Source organism: Pterocles gutturalis, unplaced genomic scaffold (genome assembly GCF_000699245.1).
Source record: "Pterocles gutturalis isolate BGI_N339 unplaced genomic scaffold, ASM69924v1 scaffold15839, whole genome shotgun sequence".
NCBI classification, from domain to species: Eukaryota; Metazoa; Chordata; class Aves; order Pterocliformes; family Pteroclidae; genus Pterocles; species Pterocles gutturalis.
Genome location: NW_010136003.1, coordinates 31998 through 48763, shown reverse-complemented (window position 1 = coordinate 48763; position 16766 = coordinate 31998). Strand labels below are relative to the sequence as shown.

The 16766-nt window shown below is 38.0% G+C and overlaps 1 protein-coding gene across 1 annotated transcript; it reads left to right on the top strand.

The window, feature by feature from the left end:
* The first annotated feature begins 531 nt into the window (after positions 1–531).
* Positions 532–4497, top strand: DEGS1 (delta(4)-desaturase, sphingolipid 1). Its single transcript, XM_010082141.1, has 2 exons — positions 532–1272; positions 3897–4497. The coding sequence occupies exons 1-2, from the start codon at positions 556–558 to the stop codon at positions 4041–4043; spliced, it is 864 nt and encodes a 287-aa protein (XP_010080443.1). The 5' UTR covers positions 532–555; the 3' UTR covers positions 4044–4497.
* The last annotated feature ends 12269 nt before the right edge of the window (positions 4498–16766 follow it).

The following is a 16766-nucleotide window of genomic DNA, read 5'->3' as shown; positions in this document are numbered from 1 at the left end:
GAGGGGGCTGCGGGGCGCTCCCTGCCCGCTTCCGCAGGGCCCTCGGTGCGGGCGGGAAGCGAGGCGAATAATGGAGAAGATGTCTGCTGGTCGTTATAAATAGATCATATGGCATGCGTAGGGTCCCTGCGGCACACCTTATTGGTGGCGAATAACCGCGTTTCAAGTAAAACGTCTAAATGAGACCTGGGGTTATTTAAGCCCATCTGAGTTACTGGTGGGTTGTCGGTTCAAGGCCGTTTTCTTTCTGGGTAGGGTGGAGGTGGTGCTGGTGCTTGCCATATACCTGTCTAGGTGCTGAGCAACAGAAAAATGCTAAAATGATGTAATTCTGAAGGATTCATTAGAGCAATAAATGTCACAAGTGGAAGGGTGCTGTGTTTCCATTACCTTTGCAGACCAATCCTAATTGGGAGGAAGGGAAGAAATGACTATATGACTGTATCTGCTTTTGTAATCTAATTGGGATAGCTGGCAGTGAGGAGAGCTTCTAAATAATTCCTTTTTTATTTAATTCTTTCCCATCTAGCTAAACATCCAGAGATAAAAGCGTTGATGAAGCCAGACTACAACTTGATCTGGGTGGTTGTGCTGATGGTTCTGGCGCAGTTGACTGCATTTTATCTAGTTAAAGACTTGGACTGGAAATGGGTGATCTTCTGGGCATATGTTTTTGGAAGCTGTATTAGCCACTCCATGACCCTGGCTATTCATGAGATCTCTCACAATAGTGCCTTTGGGAACAAGAAAGCAATGTGGAATCGATGGTTTGGAATATTTGCTAACCTCCCTCTTGGTCTCCCATACTCCATATCCTTCAAGAGATACCACATGGATCATCATCGTTACTTAGGAGGCGACGGAATTGATGTGGACATTCCTACCAACTTTGAAGGCTGGTTTTTCTGCACCCCTTTTAGGAAGTTCATATGGATTGTTCTTCAGCCTTTTTTCTATGCAATTAGACCTCTCTGCATCAATCCCAAACCCATTACTCGACTTGAAATAATCAATTTGTTGGCTCAGCTTTCCTTTGATGTTGTGATATATTATTTCTGGGGAGTCAAATCCACTTTTTACATGCTTGCTGGTTCAGTACTTGGACTTGGGTTGCATCCGATTTCGGGACACTTCATAGCTGAACATTACATGTTTTTAAAAGGATATGAGACTTATTCCTACTATGGGCCACTTAATATGCTCACTTTTAATGTTGGCTATCACAATGAACATCATGACTTCCCCAATATTCCTGGCAAAAACCTCCCACTGGTAAGTTTTCTTCCAAGGCTATTAATTTTTCTTAAAATAAGCCCTACTTTAACTTGAAAATCAGGTAGAATGCTGATAGTTAGAAGAATGGAAGTTGGGAGATCAAAAAAATCACCAACAAAAACCCATACCAAGCAAAAACCAGAACAATTTCTAAGCTGAGTGATGATGGGGGTAATTATTCACTGTTTTAGTGGTATCCTGAACAAGCTTCAGTGTGCTGGCTGCTCAAGCCTCTTCCATAAAAGGAGAGGGGAGGAAACTCAGGTTTTGCACTTACTTTAGTTTTCTGTAATTACAACCAGACTTCTGTAGTCTTTCGTTTGTAAGTATGCAGAAAACTAGTTAAGAAGTTGGAGATGCCTTCAGAGACTTGTCAGTGCTTGTCTTTGAAATCTTAAGGACAATATTGTAATGCAAGCTTATCCTTCAGTGTCTTATCACTGACATCCTCTGCTGTGGAAAAGAGACCGTTTGAGGTACTGCTAATGTTTGTTGTACTGTTGACAAATGTTTAACAGCTTTCTGTTTTGGAGCAGCTCGGTTTAGTCTAATGAGAACCTTTGAACCCTAAGTAAGTATCAGCTGCACATTGGCTTCTCATATGGCCCCTTGCCTTCCCAGCTTCTCCACAGGAAGCTGGGAGGGGGAACACAGCCAGGACAGTTGACCCCAACTGGCCAAAGGGATATTCCATACCATATGATGTCATGGTCAGCATATGAACCCAGGGGAAGAGGAAGGAAATGTGTGTGTGGGGGGGAATATTTGGAGTTATGGTGCTTGTCTTCCCAAGTAACTGTTATGTGTGATGGAGCCCTGCTCTGCTGGAGATGGCTGAACACCTGCCTGCCCATGGGAAGTAGTGAATTAATTGTGTTGCTTGTGTGCGTGGCTTTTGCTTTACCTATGAAACTGTCTTTATCTCAACACACAAGTTTTCTCACTTTTACTCTTCTGATTCTCTCCCACATCCCAACCTGGGGGGGGGTGACTGAGTGAGTGGCAGTGTGCTGCTTAGTTGCTGGGTAGGGTTAAGCCCTGACAGCTTCAAAGCTAAGACTTAGACCTGTAACATCTGCATCAGTATCAGATGTGAATTTTCAAACTGGTTTCTCCCCACTTCAGTCTTCGCTGATTTCCTTTTAGCAGGAGCTTAATTGTCATTGTATATGGGTTTCCCAGTTGGAGCATGGGAACACAGGCTTCCAGGGTCATACCTAAAACTCATCTTCAGTGAGAAGTGTTTTTTATCAGACACTAAATTTGCAATTTGACAGCAGCTGTGATGTTGGTCTTGTAGTTTTTTTATTGCACTTGGTAATAGTAACCCCTTGTAAGCTTGTGCCTTTGGAGTCTAAATTTTATCGTTATTTTTGTTTTCAGTGGTGGAACTGTAGATGAAATAATTACTACAGCATTTCTTTAGCAGAGCAGTTAAATTCTGTAATTGGTTTGTTGAAACTTTGTCTTAGTTTTTTAATGATTTTTTTATTCATAGATTTAATATTTCAAATACAGCTAAAGTTGCTTTAACTCACCTTTGATACCTAGATCTGTGCTGACAAACCAGCATGTCACTGTTTGTAGCAGTATTTGAGTTGCAAATAGGGAATTTTTTTTTACGAGTATTTAATTGCAAAGGTAAATACCTAGCTCTGCTACTGGGACTCTTAATCCACACCTCTGATAAGAAAACAAAGCCTCCTTTTAGAACAGTGTAGTTTGATTGGACTGTGCTATGCTGTGTGCTTAAGATCACTGAAGTACTGAACACTTGATTCCAGCTGGTGAACTGAGAATAATTACTGTTGAATGAAAGTATACTGGCTAGATATGCTGCTCTGTAGGTGTGATGACAGATCAAAATGATCTTCTGCTCCAAACCAGGCATGCAAATATCTTGTGTTTGTTTGTTGCTTATACAGATTAGTATTTTTCTTTTGTCTAAAGCTATGGAATTTAGTGGATGGTCTGTTTTGTTTTGTTCAGGTTTTTAAGGCTTTAGGTGGCTCGTCTTAAATATCAGTAAGGATAGCTAACTGAAACTCTATCTTTTTTAGTTTAGAACAGTGGTCTAGTCAGCATGTACATCTTAGAATAAAGTCTTTGGAAGCAGTTTATAGTCATTCTTTAACATCTGTCTTCAGAAACAAGACGTTCCTCAGAAATAAGATATTTTTTCTTCTGAGTGCTGAGTTTTGAAACTACATGTAAAAATAGCTGTGTTAAACATCTCTTCCTAGAACTGACAACATCCTTTTTAGTGATATTGTATACCTATGAGTCAGCACTGAAGTGACTCACCCACTTCCACTAGCAAGAAAACTGCTCGCTTTTGTGAACTACATCGTTCTGTGGGTAGCACAGTGAACAGACTTCAGAGTGTTTGCAGTTTGTTCTGGTTAGCTTCCATGTAAAAGTTTCACATGAGGTTTACTTAACAACCAGGGAGTTCATTTTTCCTTCCAAGAAACTTTTGCATTGTGGCACTAGTAGCCTTTCCTGTAGAATCTAATGTCTAAAATGAAACATCTAGTGTGCTACATTGTTACACATAGAGGATTGTAAAGTTGTCATGATTGGTGCTAATATAAATAGTAAACCTCATATCTCTTCTTCAGGTGAAGAAAATAGCAGCTGAATACTATGACAACCTGCCACAATATAACTCATGGATAAAAGTACTGTATGACTTCGTGATGGATGACACAATCAGCCCATATTCACGTATGAAAAGGCATTTAAAGGGTGAAGTGAAACAAGATTAAACTTCCGGCAACTAAAAAACTTTGAAATGTCTGCTTGCTTTAAAGTGGCTGGTATAAGGTCTCTTGCTAAAGATGCTCACCAGTGTCCTGAATTAAGATCTACAGCATCCTTCAGGATTTTGTAGCAGATTCCTACCAGCTATAACATTCCTTGCAGTCCTCAAGATTTATTGGTTTAACGTGTTTGCCCAAGGATCAGTGTTATATGCATAATGCTAAACCACTTTGTTACAGAATTTACTTTGGTAGGTGTTAAGTCTATATAAAATATCTGTTAATATTTCAAAAGTTCTCAATGTAGTATACTGCCCACATAATGCTGTTTAGACAACTGTAGTGTTAAAATGCTGTACTTACCTACTACTTCTAAACTAAATGATTTCTGAACTTAAACCTTCTGTTGAACCTGTTTCCTAACTTGTGGGTGGAAGAACTGAATTTGCACTGAAATGTTAAGTGTGCTTTTGTTTAATTACATACCATGTCATTTGAAACATTGCTTTAAAGTTCTACCTTTTCTACTGAAAGTACCTTAAAGGATCAATCTGTTATAATGAAATTGGCATATTTGAGATGGCTTGTGTGACTTCTTGTAATAAGGCAGGAAATTGCTAATGTTGTAGGTCCCCACATGCTGCCTAAGGTGCTTGTGTTAGCTAGCTTGAGCAGCTAGCATTTAAATTGTATTGTGTAAGCTGCAAGGTAACTTAATATAATGGATTATAGTGTTTTCATATTTGAAAAAAGCTTGTTAGTTTGTTTTTTTTCCTGATCTGCAAAGAAAAATGATCAGTCTTGTCCTAGTTGGTTCTGCTGTTACCGTGGTTTTAAATGCTAACTCTAATATTTATACTCATTTGGAAATTTGGCTTGTGTGGAAAACTGAACAAACTGAAGCAGACACTGTTCTGGTGAACAAGGCTAACTACAGCCCCTGACAACTCTACCTATTAAGTATATTAGTAATTTGTGTACAAGAAGGGTGTTGCTAAAATGATCTTGATAATTTTTTTCTAAACCAACAGTGCCCTACATAAACACTTGTCTGTCTTTCATATTAAAATGTGGTGAGAGCACAGGTGGTGATAGCCAGCCTTCCTCCTTAAGAAGTTTTTAAATTGGGAACAGAGAATGGATAGACTTGCTGAACCCTGAAGAATGAATCTCTACATACCTCAGCACAGTATATTTGCCTTCTATCATCTAATGCATGGATGAGGGCTTTAAGCTGTCAAAGATGCTTACAAATCACCATTAAATCTCAAATGGTGATCCTGTGGTATGTTCTTCACTTATGTGAAAGAGGGAATCTGCTTAAGGTAGACGCCTCAGCTACTGTCAACACTGGTTTGTTGTAACTTAATTTTTAGATGCCTCCAGCTCCTGCATTTTGTGGGCTTTTGGGGTGTGGTGTGTTTTTTGTGGAAGAAGCTGAGTGCCTGAGAAGAATGTGTTGGTACATCTTAACCCTCACTTGATTGCAGTTCTGTTCTTAATGTGTTTTGTTTTTTAAGCATGGGCCCTTATCTGTGGTTAAGTAAGAGAAATGGTATGAAAGCACACCAACCACTTACAACGTGACTTCACTATGATGCCAATCACATGCTAGCTAGCCAGCATATTGCTCAGGGTATAGCGTAATGTCAAAATACACTTTAGCAGGTATTTTTACATGTAATTAAAAAGCAAAGATTAAAGTAACATTGGGTGAATTTTAATGCTTAATGCTGAAGGACTTAAGCTTTAGAGAAATCTGGTATTGTTAAAGACCTCTTCTGTTGAGCGGTGGTATAGGTGAACTGTAAAGAATCGCTGCCTTGCCTTTCTACTGGGAAGAAAACTGACTTCAGCTGAAAGACTTGAATACGCCTAAGTTGCAAAACAGTTTCTTCTTAGGCCACTTTTGCATGATTGTTTTTCAATTTAAGAAATGAGTGGTGGAATTAAATCGCTGTGGTGATGGCTTGCTGTAGCTGAATGAAGGATGTGAAGTGTCTCTAAAGTTCTACAGCTAAAAGCTAAAGTTGAGAAACTGATTATCTTAAGTATTCCTAGGATAACTGAGAGCTGAGTTTAACTTTCATAGTTTGGCTTCGTTACCTATTTGACAGAATCACTGATGCCCCTTGCTGTCATCCCAATGGGCAATGTGTGAATTCCTGCTTTTAAACAGGACTGAAGTTGCCATTTCTTCCGTTTAAAATTGCAAGTGTTGCTTTAAGGTGTCCTGACTATGATCTTCCCTTCCAACTCTGATTATAAATATCCCATTTTCACTTTAAGAGAACAGTGGTAGTTTTGAGGGAGATATCTGTGCTTGCCATAATCATTCTGAAAGCAAGAACACTGGAGAACACTTACTGGACTAGGTTAATCTGAGACAGTGAGACTTGTGTTTGGATCTAAACCATGGTCTGATTGCTGTGAGTACTGGTAACTACTATTCTTAGGCATGTCATTCCTGTGTAATACACAAGAGGCCTTGGCATCTAACGTCAGCAGTAGAGATTTTGCCAGAAGCAGATAATCTGAAAATTCACCCATATTACAGTGTAGTTTTATCCCTAAAACAGAGTTAGAAGCATTTCTGAACCACTGGTAAAAGGAATTAAGACCAGATGGACTACTTGACTTGTGTTTGATACATTCTAAATGATTAACTAGTTTTCTCTAGTCATAATGTGGTTGAGTCCAATGGTATGTAAAAGAAATGAACATTCATTTAAAAAAAATACATATGAACAATAGAGTTGTTTTTAAGGAATTTAAGTTTTCAGTAATGCTATTAAAATATGTCAGAAACAAGTTAGTATAATTTTTTAAAATACCTGAAAGTTGGAGGGAGCTTTCACTAACCTGTGAAGAACAACCTAAAAACTAAGGAGCGTTAAAACCCTGACAGCCTAATTTCTTTAATAAATCTGTTCAGATGGAATGAGTTAACTTTGTCCCTTCTACATGCTTGTTAGGGTTTGTTCCTTTCAGTGTAACTAAAGCATCTTACTAAACATCTCCTTTATGTGAAATTACCCATGAGTTTAACTGTCAAAACACAGCTGACCCCAAGTCATGTCAACATGTCATCCCAGTATTTTAGCTCCACTTAAATTGTGCAGAGCTCTGAATCCCCTTTAGGGCTTCCAGAGTAACTTACAGCTTTCAGAATAAACTGCCTTGCATGGCTTTTAACTGCCCCCTTATTCCACTTAAGCAGCTTCAAATAATAAGTAATGCATCCTGGATTCTGACTGTACTAGGCATGAGTTTTCCTACAGGACAGGTGTGGGTATATTCATATTTCAAAACAACTCTTGCCTTTGGCATGCTTGTTTTGCTGTTGAACCTGTCTGCTCCACAACAGTGGCTAATTAACATGTTAAATGGGTGCATCTTTCTGGCTACAGAGCTCCATACTTTCTGATCTAGGGCAAGACTTCCTACCTGGAACCAGAGGTCTGTTGAAAAGTAAAGACTTTTGGTTCTCTCTCTCAAAATCTCTCTGGTTAAGTCTTTAAATGTACACAGCAAGCACGTAACATATTTGCAAGTCTACAGCCATTGAGAAATGGATCAGTTCTAGGTAAGCAGACACTTACATAATGACCTCAGTGGTTCACCTCCGCCTCCTTGGCATTTAAGCTTGTATCAGATGAAGTGGCATGCCACAGTAGAAATTAAAGCTGTTAATTCCTTATTTAATGATGTGGTTCAACAACCAATAATGTGGTCCTATGCTGTTTAAAAATGGCAGTGCTATAGATTGAGGGCTGACACACTAATCCTGTTGGACAAACAGGAGGAAAGTCACTTTCAGGTAGTGATCTTGCATAGTAAGTGGTCTAAGACAGAGCTTTTGTAAAATGTATTCCTCTGCAATTTTAGAGAGTCTGAAAAGACTTAAGGCATAGCAGGTTCTGCTGTTTTAGCTTGCACATTGCAAAGCACAGCAGCCACTTACTTCTGGGTCTGCCAAGATTGTTCTCTGAGGTCCTAGGAAAACAATCTGACAAATAGGTGTGTCTAAGTCATGTAGATATGCCTTGAGTACAGCAACCTGCAACTCTGTGTACACTTATCTCTTTATCAAATCCTCTATTTAACAGTCAAGCCTGCAGTGGTATACAAGTCTTTAGTGAGGACAAAAGTGTTGAAAAAGTTTCCTACTGTGCCAAGAATGAAGGCAGCTTGTGCTTTTTTTTTTTTTTCTGCTGACAGTTTCCTGTACTGTCTCTGCCCCCTATCTATGCTTAAGTTAGCATCTAATATGCTCTGGCACAGAATCATTATTATGATTTAGATATGTGTCTAGCCTCAGGAAAAGAGAGAAGAATGGCACAATGAACAATCTATTGATCTTGTCCCAACAGAAACAAGATGACTAGAGGGAAAACCTCCTCTAGGCATGTCTGCTAGGAGCTGTAGCTGCATGTGCAGAACAAAGTACTGGTCTCTTTATTGCATGAGAAGGCTTGTTCCTTAAAGCGATTCCCATTTTCTATATACAAGGGATCTTGCATTTTATCTCTTATCAAGTTTTTTTAGGTGGTAAGTACTGTAGCCTAAGCAGAATTTCCCACAAGAAACAGTAGTACTGTGGGTGCAGCATGTACCGTCCTGTGTGGACAGAGTTCAGAGTTCAGTTGTGTACCCTTGTCTGCTCCTTGACACATGTAGCCTAGACAACGTAAGCAAACAGGATATGGGCACTTGACTGATCTGGCTTTTTCTGCCTTTCAACTTAACGGTCAGATTTTCTTGTAAATTCAAACCCCCCTGCACCCCACTTCCTCTTGTACTATCACATTAAGGAGAATGATCATGGACACTTTGTATATTAAACATATGTTTTGTTAGTACTCTTGACAAGACTATATTGTTACTACTACTTAAATAGTAATACTGTTATTGCTACTACTTGAAAATAGTATTTCCTTCTTAGTCTCACAAGTCCTACCTTGCTTTCTTGCTCCATATATACACAGGAATAATACCACCATAACAGGAAAGGAAAAAATTGTTAGGTGAATATTCCAGGACTTGAGGACTTGACTTGTTCCTAAGCTCATCAACTGCAGCTATCCTTAAGTATGGTAGCAGGATTTTCCTCTCCATATCAATAAAGGAGAAATAATTCATGTGGTTATTTTCAAAAAGAGTGGCTTGCTTGCTACATCTTTTTCCCAAGAGCAGATGACAAATATTTCTAAGTTGTATCACTGAAGTTATGTCACAGTTAGGAGCCCTTTTTTAATTTCTGATCAAGTTTTTATACAGTTTATTTGTTTTGAAACCCATGTGTGTCAGAGGTAGGTGGAAAACAGTGACAGCCTTTAGAATTATATCTAAAGGTAAAAAGGCTGACAGTTTAAAAATTGATATTTGAGGTAGTATATACTGTTTTCATGGGGCTCCTGCTTGATTCTTTTTTTGTTGGTCAACTCTTAAATGCTCAAGTGAATTGTGTTAGTGTAGTGAAAGGGTTCACAGCTTGCTTTGACGCAGCTGTATCTTCCTATAAAGCAAAAGCCTTTTATTTAAAAAAAGTGGTAAAAAATCCCAAACTCTAAAGTTGTAGAGCTAAAACAGGAAAAAGTTTATGTAACGTAGGTGATTCTTGTGTAGCTCTGTCCATGCTGCCTAGTTATGATTTCACATTGAAATTAGTCACTTAACTGATAAGTACTAATTGCACTGCCTCACAGTAATGAACATCCAGAAATGAAACTACTCTGAGATAAAATGATGGTCCTTCGTCCTGAATTTCTGGGAATCACAGTAATTCCTAGAGCTCCACACCTCATTAACAATTACAAGCAGACACATAAATGTTCTGCTTTGTATGCAGGGACTTCATTTGTTAGTCATACGGGCCACAACTTGAGTCACTGAGTCTCAGGCTTCCCTAGAAGAGGGAGGGAATATCATACCATGTGGTGCAAAAGAAATTGCAGTATTAAGTACAAGCTGCCATGAGTGTTAGTATTTTTAAAATAAGTCTGTGGTGATTAGTTATTTGTAATAGCCTTCCACATTTACCTTTGGGAAAAATGTGCAACATCTTTTATCAGATGGCAATTCAGAGAAGAATCTAAGTTATAAGGTGCTGTTCCCTCTCAAGGCAAGGTCAGTCTTCAAGTTAGATCATCTTATTCAGGGTCACATCCTCCCTCTCAAATGTTAAAGTAAGTAGGGCGTATGCTTACAAAATAAATGTTGCTTACAAAAACTATACTGTTTTTATAGTAATTTAATGACTTGAAAAATTATTTAAAGTTTGGTCATATCAAACTTAGCCAATTTCATGGAAAGTCTTTTAGGAGAAATCATCCGTTTCCTGTTCTGATCCTTGACTGCTGGTTGCAGTATTTTTAGGAAGAATAAGACTGATGAAAGATAGGAACGGAAATTAATGATTGAAGAACTCTGTAGAATCATCACAGTGGCAAAAAATTGATGAGGGCTTGTAGGTTTCAGAAATTAGTTGCTCAGTATCTGTCAAATTTCAGTGTTTCATCTTAATACTTCCCAGTTTGCTGGTGCTGAAAAGTTACAATCCTCTTTCCAGGGTGGAATTTCTTGTACTTACAAAGAAACAAGCTTGATGCTCTTGGCCTGTTCCTTAAAACGGTAACATTTACTTCCTCCAGAGGATATCAAAACACTTGAGCTAAGATATTCAAACCTGTAATACACTTTGTTGTTGTTGCACATTTGTCTGATAAAAATTAAGAACCAGCTTGTTAGGTAACTCCTCATGTTTCTAATGTTTCTTAGGTGGCTGTTAAATTGTAATATCGTAGCGCTTCGCAGATTTCCAAACTTTACTCTCTCCTAGATAATAATCTCTGGCTAGCTTCTTCTGGGAGGGGGAAGGGGAGCTGTTAGAAGCTCTGAGAACCTGTGCTGGCACAATCATTATGTGTCACTGTCTTTGGGAAAGGCATGACTAATGGTGTGACAACATACAGTGCAGCCCTTTCCCAGACTACTTTCACAGCTCTGTTCTCCCGGTGCTTCTTCCGGAGTCCTTGTTCTTGAAAACGGATATTTTCATTTATGGTTGAAAACAGCTATTTGAGCAGTGTAAACACTATGAAGGGTTAGTGATTCTGCCTCTGAGGGATTTCTGATTACGGGCACCAAATATTATATCTGAACAGCATAGCTCCTTAGCACTAAAAGTATTTGTTTTTTAAAATGTAAATGGTGATAAGCAGGAAGCGTGTATTATTTTATTCTGGAAATAGTTAAATTAAGGATGGTTTAGAGCAGTAGGTTACGATGACCTTGTTTCAGATACAGTTTAAAAAGTTGAGAGGGATGTAGTATAGCTTTTTTTCCAACCTGTCTCTTCAAATCTGGCACAGGTATTGCAAAACTCTCCATCAATGTAGACTACGTCTCTTTTGGGAATTGTCCAAATGTATCACCTGCACAGTGACTGACGCAGTTCTTCGTACATGATTTGATCCTAGCAGTGCCAAGATAAGAGGAAAAAAAGACTTCAGACAACAGTAAAAAAAATCATGCAATGTTTAAAAGTGACATTATATATATTATTTTACAAGAACATGAAACAAACCAACTGTATGAGCTATTAGCTGTATTTAAAAACATTTACAAACAAAAAACTCTGTAAGGCAAAAAAAGCCCTACCCTGACTCATAAATAAGGTTCTCCAGTGATAGTCACCAATGCTATGCAATTAACAAATTAATATACTTAATAATACTTAATATTGCTATGCTCCGTTCAGATCACAGCTTCACTAAGACACTGCCCTCTTTGCCAGGGGAGCTGCTGAACTGACACCCCCATCTACTTCTCCCAAAATGAACAGACAAGATCTTCTTTTGCTAGTCTAACTTACTTAGCTTTAATTATTCCTTAATCCTCCCTAGTTGCTCAAAATGACAGTTTTGAAGAAACGAATACTTAGATATGTTAACTTCCACTGAAATAACTGGCTTCAGAAGGTGACTTCTCTCCCTAGCTTGAAGAACTTATTTTGGTTTGTCTCGTGTCAACCAATTAAACCAAAAGCAAGTTAACTGAACTCAGAAATGTGTTGAGTTTTTGTCAGATTGGAATTTGTCCAGCAGATAGGAAGCAGCATCTGGAAATGAGTATCTTGTACTGCAAAAGATATTTCAAAATACCTAACTGAAAGTTCTTCAAATGGATGTAACTGAAATACAGAGTAATGAGACAAGATATTTAAGCTGCCTTTGAGATGCAGAATGACATTTCTGGTTAACTTCTAAGAACTAGGAGGAGTATGTCCTAATACTTAACAGTGATTACTATGTTAGAGGACTTGTTTTAAGTTTTGGTGGCTGTCACTTCTGAACTGTTTGCTTAGTGATTAGCAAAGGGGAAGAAACCAACAACCAACACCATCTTTAAAGGGTCTTGGAGACAAAGATCACTTTTAAGTTTTAGAAAAGGTCACATCAGTGTGCAATAATAACTAAAGGAAATAGTTAACTTCTCTCTGGCTGGTGTTCAAAGTAAATATATTAATATATTCTGGCTGAAGTAAGTTCTTGGCAACACATAGAGACCTCTACACAAAGCTCTGCAGCAATAACAATTCCTTTATATATTAACTTCTCAATTATAGTAATTAAGATGATTGAACAGCTTTCCTTTCAGTCATTAAGAACAGGTCATAAGGAAACCTTTAAAACAAACTTCCTTGACAAATGCAAATAATGAAAAGACTGATAAGAAATAACTAAGATGATAAAGTGTGATTTATGTCCTATCTCAAAATGTTGTATTTTGCACATTAACAGAAATGGTTGAACATCTTTGGGTGTCACATCCATCTAGGGAGGAAAAAAGGTGGTGGGAACATATGCTGCCCTCTAAAGTCCTTGGCTTTTAACTGAAAATTCCACAGACATAAGAGGTTAGGGCCAGGTCAATAACTAATCTGTGAATGTCAATGAGAAGTCCAAGGTGCCATAGTAAAAGATAACATTGACAGCACAGTAATGCATCTGCCTGTATCATCTGCAGCTGAAAAGGGAGACTTTGATTTCTGAACTTGCCAAAACCATCAGGTTTGTTCAATGCAGAAACAAGTAGTGTCAGTTATTTGAAATACATACAAGTGTACCACAAACTTAACTATTCCCACCAGTCTCCAGCATAAAGACAGTATCCCTTCCAGGGGAGTAATCAGTCTTACATACTTGAAGCTTATCTTACCTTTTTTGATACTGAAGATTTCACTTTCCTAAAAGCTTCTTCAAAGTGTTTATGGGAAATCTTGATTTCTCCTTAAAGAACAACACATAATTAATTACTAAAATTGCAGGCAAGTGACAATCAAGTAATTGCCATATGTATTTCAAGGCAGCATTCATGAAACCTAACCAACTGCATGTGCTAGTCAGCTGGATGAGATCTAATTCAGTAGTGTTATGAACACCTGAATATTTTATGTAGCCTCCTGTCTATGATCTTAGGCAAGGTTTTAATCCCTCTGTCCCTTGCACCTTAAACCAAAGAATACTTACTTGCTTCAGAAAGTTATTTTAGGTATTAGTGTTTCCACCTACCGATTGAGAATTCCATTCTCAAAGATGCTGAGTTAACTGCAGCTTACATTAAATCCAGTTAGGATTCAAGGCCCTTAGCCCTTCTGGAATTGCCTCAAATCCTGCTGCTTCCAGTTCTGGGCTTTATTTTCTATTCATATTTAATATTAAGCTTCCCCACAGAGTGTTAGTTAGTACGTACCTAGAAAAGATTTTGTTGTTATTCCAATGGTACCACAGGATGCTCAGTTCCTAAATAACTGACTTCATATAGTTGCCTTGCCCGGCATCCCACAGAAGTGATGAAAGATTTCACTTTTACAACCCTCTGTGTTTAAGTTTATGCAAACTGCCTTTTTGACCTTAATGTGGCTATCCACAATAATTATTCCTAATCACAGCCTTTGACGGGTTTTTTTAGTATGCTAAAATGTAAGCACGTCTCAAATAAATCATGGATTCCTCTGCTCTCACGAGCAGGTGCCTTGTTTAATTTAGACTTCAGAATCCCAAGATACCAGTACTATACAGATAGATTACAATGCTAACATTATGCACAAGTATCAGATATGATAGAGGTACAAAAATGTCTTTAGAGTCAATTTGGTGCATTTTTAATGTATTTCATTAGGATGCTTTTTGCTTCCAAAGCTATGTGCTGCCACAACCTTGGCATACATCTTTGTAATGTGAAATGGGATATGCTGACATGAAAAAACTGTTACGATTCCTCCTTAATATATTTGATGTCTGAGTTTAATAAAAATCTTTTGTTGATATAGCAAAAGACTACACAGTAGATGGAAGGCATTGAATTAAAAATGAGAACTTATTTAAGATATAAAACAGAAGACCAAATAGTCTACAATTATTATTACTTGCTTTAAAAGTAAAAATGAAGGCTGAAGTTCACTGAACTAAACATAGAACCCTGCTGCTCTCTCATCTCAGTTCTCTGAAGCTCTTATTCAAGATTCCAATTACTACATAAAGTTATACCAGTATAAATGAAGATGTAAATTCAAAACAATCAGCACTTTTAACTTAACTTCCCCAAAGAAACATTACTTATAGTAAGAAAAAAAGTTAAACTTGGGTCTTTCACAGGAGACAAATCAGTTTAAGATTGAGTCATCAAAACTCCATAAAGTAATAAAATTAAGGTATGAGAATTTATTTTTTTTTCACTTCTGTTTTTAAGCCTCTCACTTTTTAATCAAATTGTGAAACATTATATAGACTCAACCATAGGGAGGGAGGAAAGAGAAAGGAGAAAACTGCATTAATCAACTAGGAAGGTAGTTGTATCATTAAGGCCATGGTTATCATTAAAAGTCAAGATGAAACAGTCTATGACACTAATGTCAGAGTATTAGCTATGGATAGGTATAAGCATACTTTACCTAGCAGTAGGTAAAAGTAGTTTACTTCTAATTGAAAGTAAATTAGGCTACTTCATGTTTATTGCACGATAAAAGCAGGCACAATGCTTGATACTGTGGAGAACTTAGTTGTCAGTAACCTGTACCTTGACTACTTGCATTTGCGTAGCTTGCCTTGATTTCTGATGACAAAACCATTTAGTCTGAATAAGTAGGTGTGAATGTTTTATTATTTAGAACAATTTGTACTGATAAATTAATAAGTTAAAATAATGAAGTATATCAACAGGTATAATAATTTTAAAATAATACTAGGTATTTAAAACACCAAATATGAAATTGCTTTTTCCCTATTTACATAGATGAGTGAAAGCTGGTTCCCTTTCCTCTTAATTTTAAAGTATCCAACAAGGACCAGATCTTGCTTTTCAAATTCAACCACAAAGATACAAAATAAATTAATCTCACTTGTTAAACCACACTCACTCTTCACTGCTGTAACAAGAAGTCGCGTAGACTCTTTGCTTAAGATCAGCTTTACAGACTATGCAGGTGATGTGGGGTCATTGCCTATCTTTAAAAAAAAAATTATACAAAAAGGGACACTCGGGGAGAAGGTCATCGTTTCAAAGGTCATAATTTCAAAGGTCAATGAACTCTCTCCATTTGTCTTTGCAGCTGAAAGTGTCAAGAGATTCTCATACCTTATACATTTTTTGTAACTAGATCTATTTGAAATAAATATACAGGAAGTATTAAACTAAAATAGGTCAGCTGGAATGTTAACAGAAAGTCACCAGATGGTGTTCACCCAAAGGTCCTGAAGAAACTTGTCTATGAAATGGCAGAACTGCTGGCTATGTCTTGTGACTTGTTACAGCCACCAGAGGACTGGTAAACTCCAAAGAACTGTAGTCCTTTGGTGGACTGAAAGCTGATTAAAGGTCATGAAATAGAGCATAAGGCCTAATGCTCACTTTTCAGAATAGGAAACAGGCAGCAGTAGGGTCCCACTCTGGCATTAGTGCTGAAACTGGTTTTATGCAGCATCTTCACCAGTGGTTTGGAAAAAGGAGCCAGAAGTGGAAACTCTGTGCAAATGATACTGAACTCTCCCTGGGCAGTCAAATGCTGGGCCAATGATGATGAACTCCAGTGGGACCTCATAAAACTGAAAATCCACCCAGTCTTTGCTAGGATTTTCCCCCTCTTCCTCCACACAAACTACAATATCTGGCAATTCCCAGACCGTAGTAACTAATATGAGCAGCTCTCCTAGGGTCCTGAAGTTGGAAACAGAATTTATAGATTCTTATGAGAAATATCACAAAAAGGATATCTTTCCATTTCACTATAAAAAAGTTCCTTCACTGTTGAGTGTTAAAAAAAACCCCAAATCCCTGAATTTATTCCAGAGGGAAAATATCAGGTATAACAGGGAAGCTTGCAACAGAGTTTCTACAGACTAGAGCGGAGAAGCGTTGATCTCAGCCAGGATTCCAATGTACAGACTGATGAGGACACACAGCACGCTTCTACAGTCACGTACAGAGCACAGGAGGGGGTGTTGGGGGTTGTTGGGTCAGTTGTGGGTGTCCTGTGGTAACACTGAAGGAAGAAATTCTCCAGTCTGCATGCATACACTCCTCTTTTGAAGATAAAAATGAAAAGGTCTCAAATCACCTTGCACACTATCATACCAGCCAGGGCTGACATCTTGGAAGTCCAAACCCACCGACATCCCAAACAAGCAGCTGCTACAAACATGCAGATCAAGCTATGCATACACTATG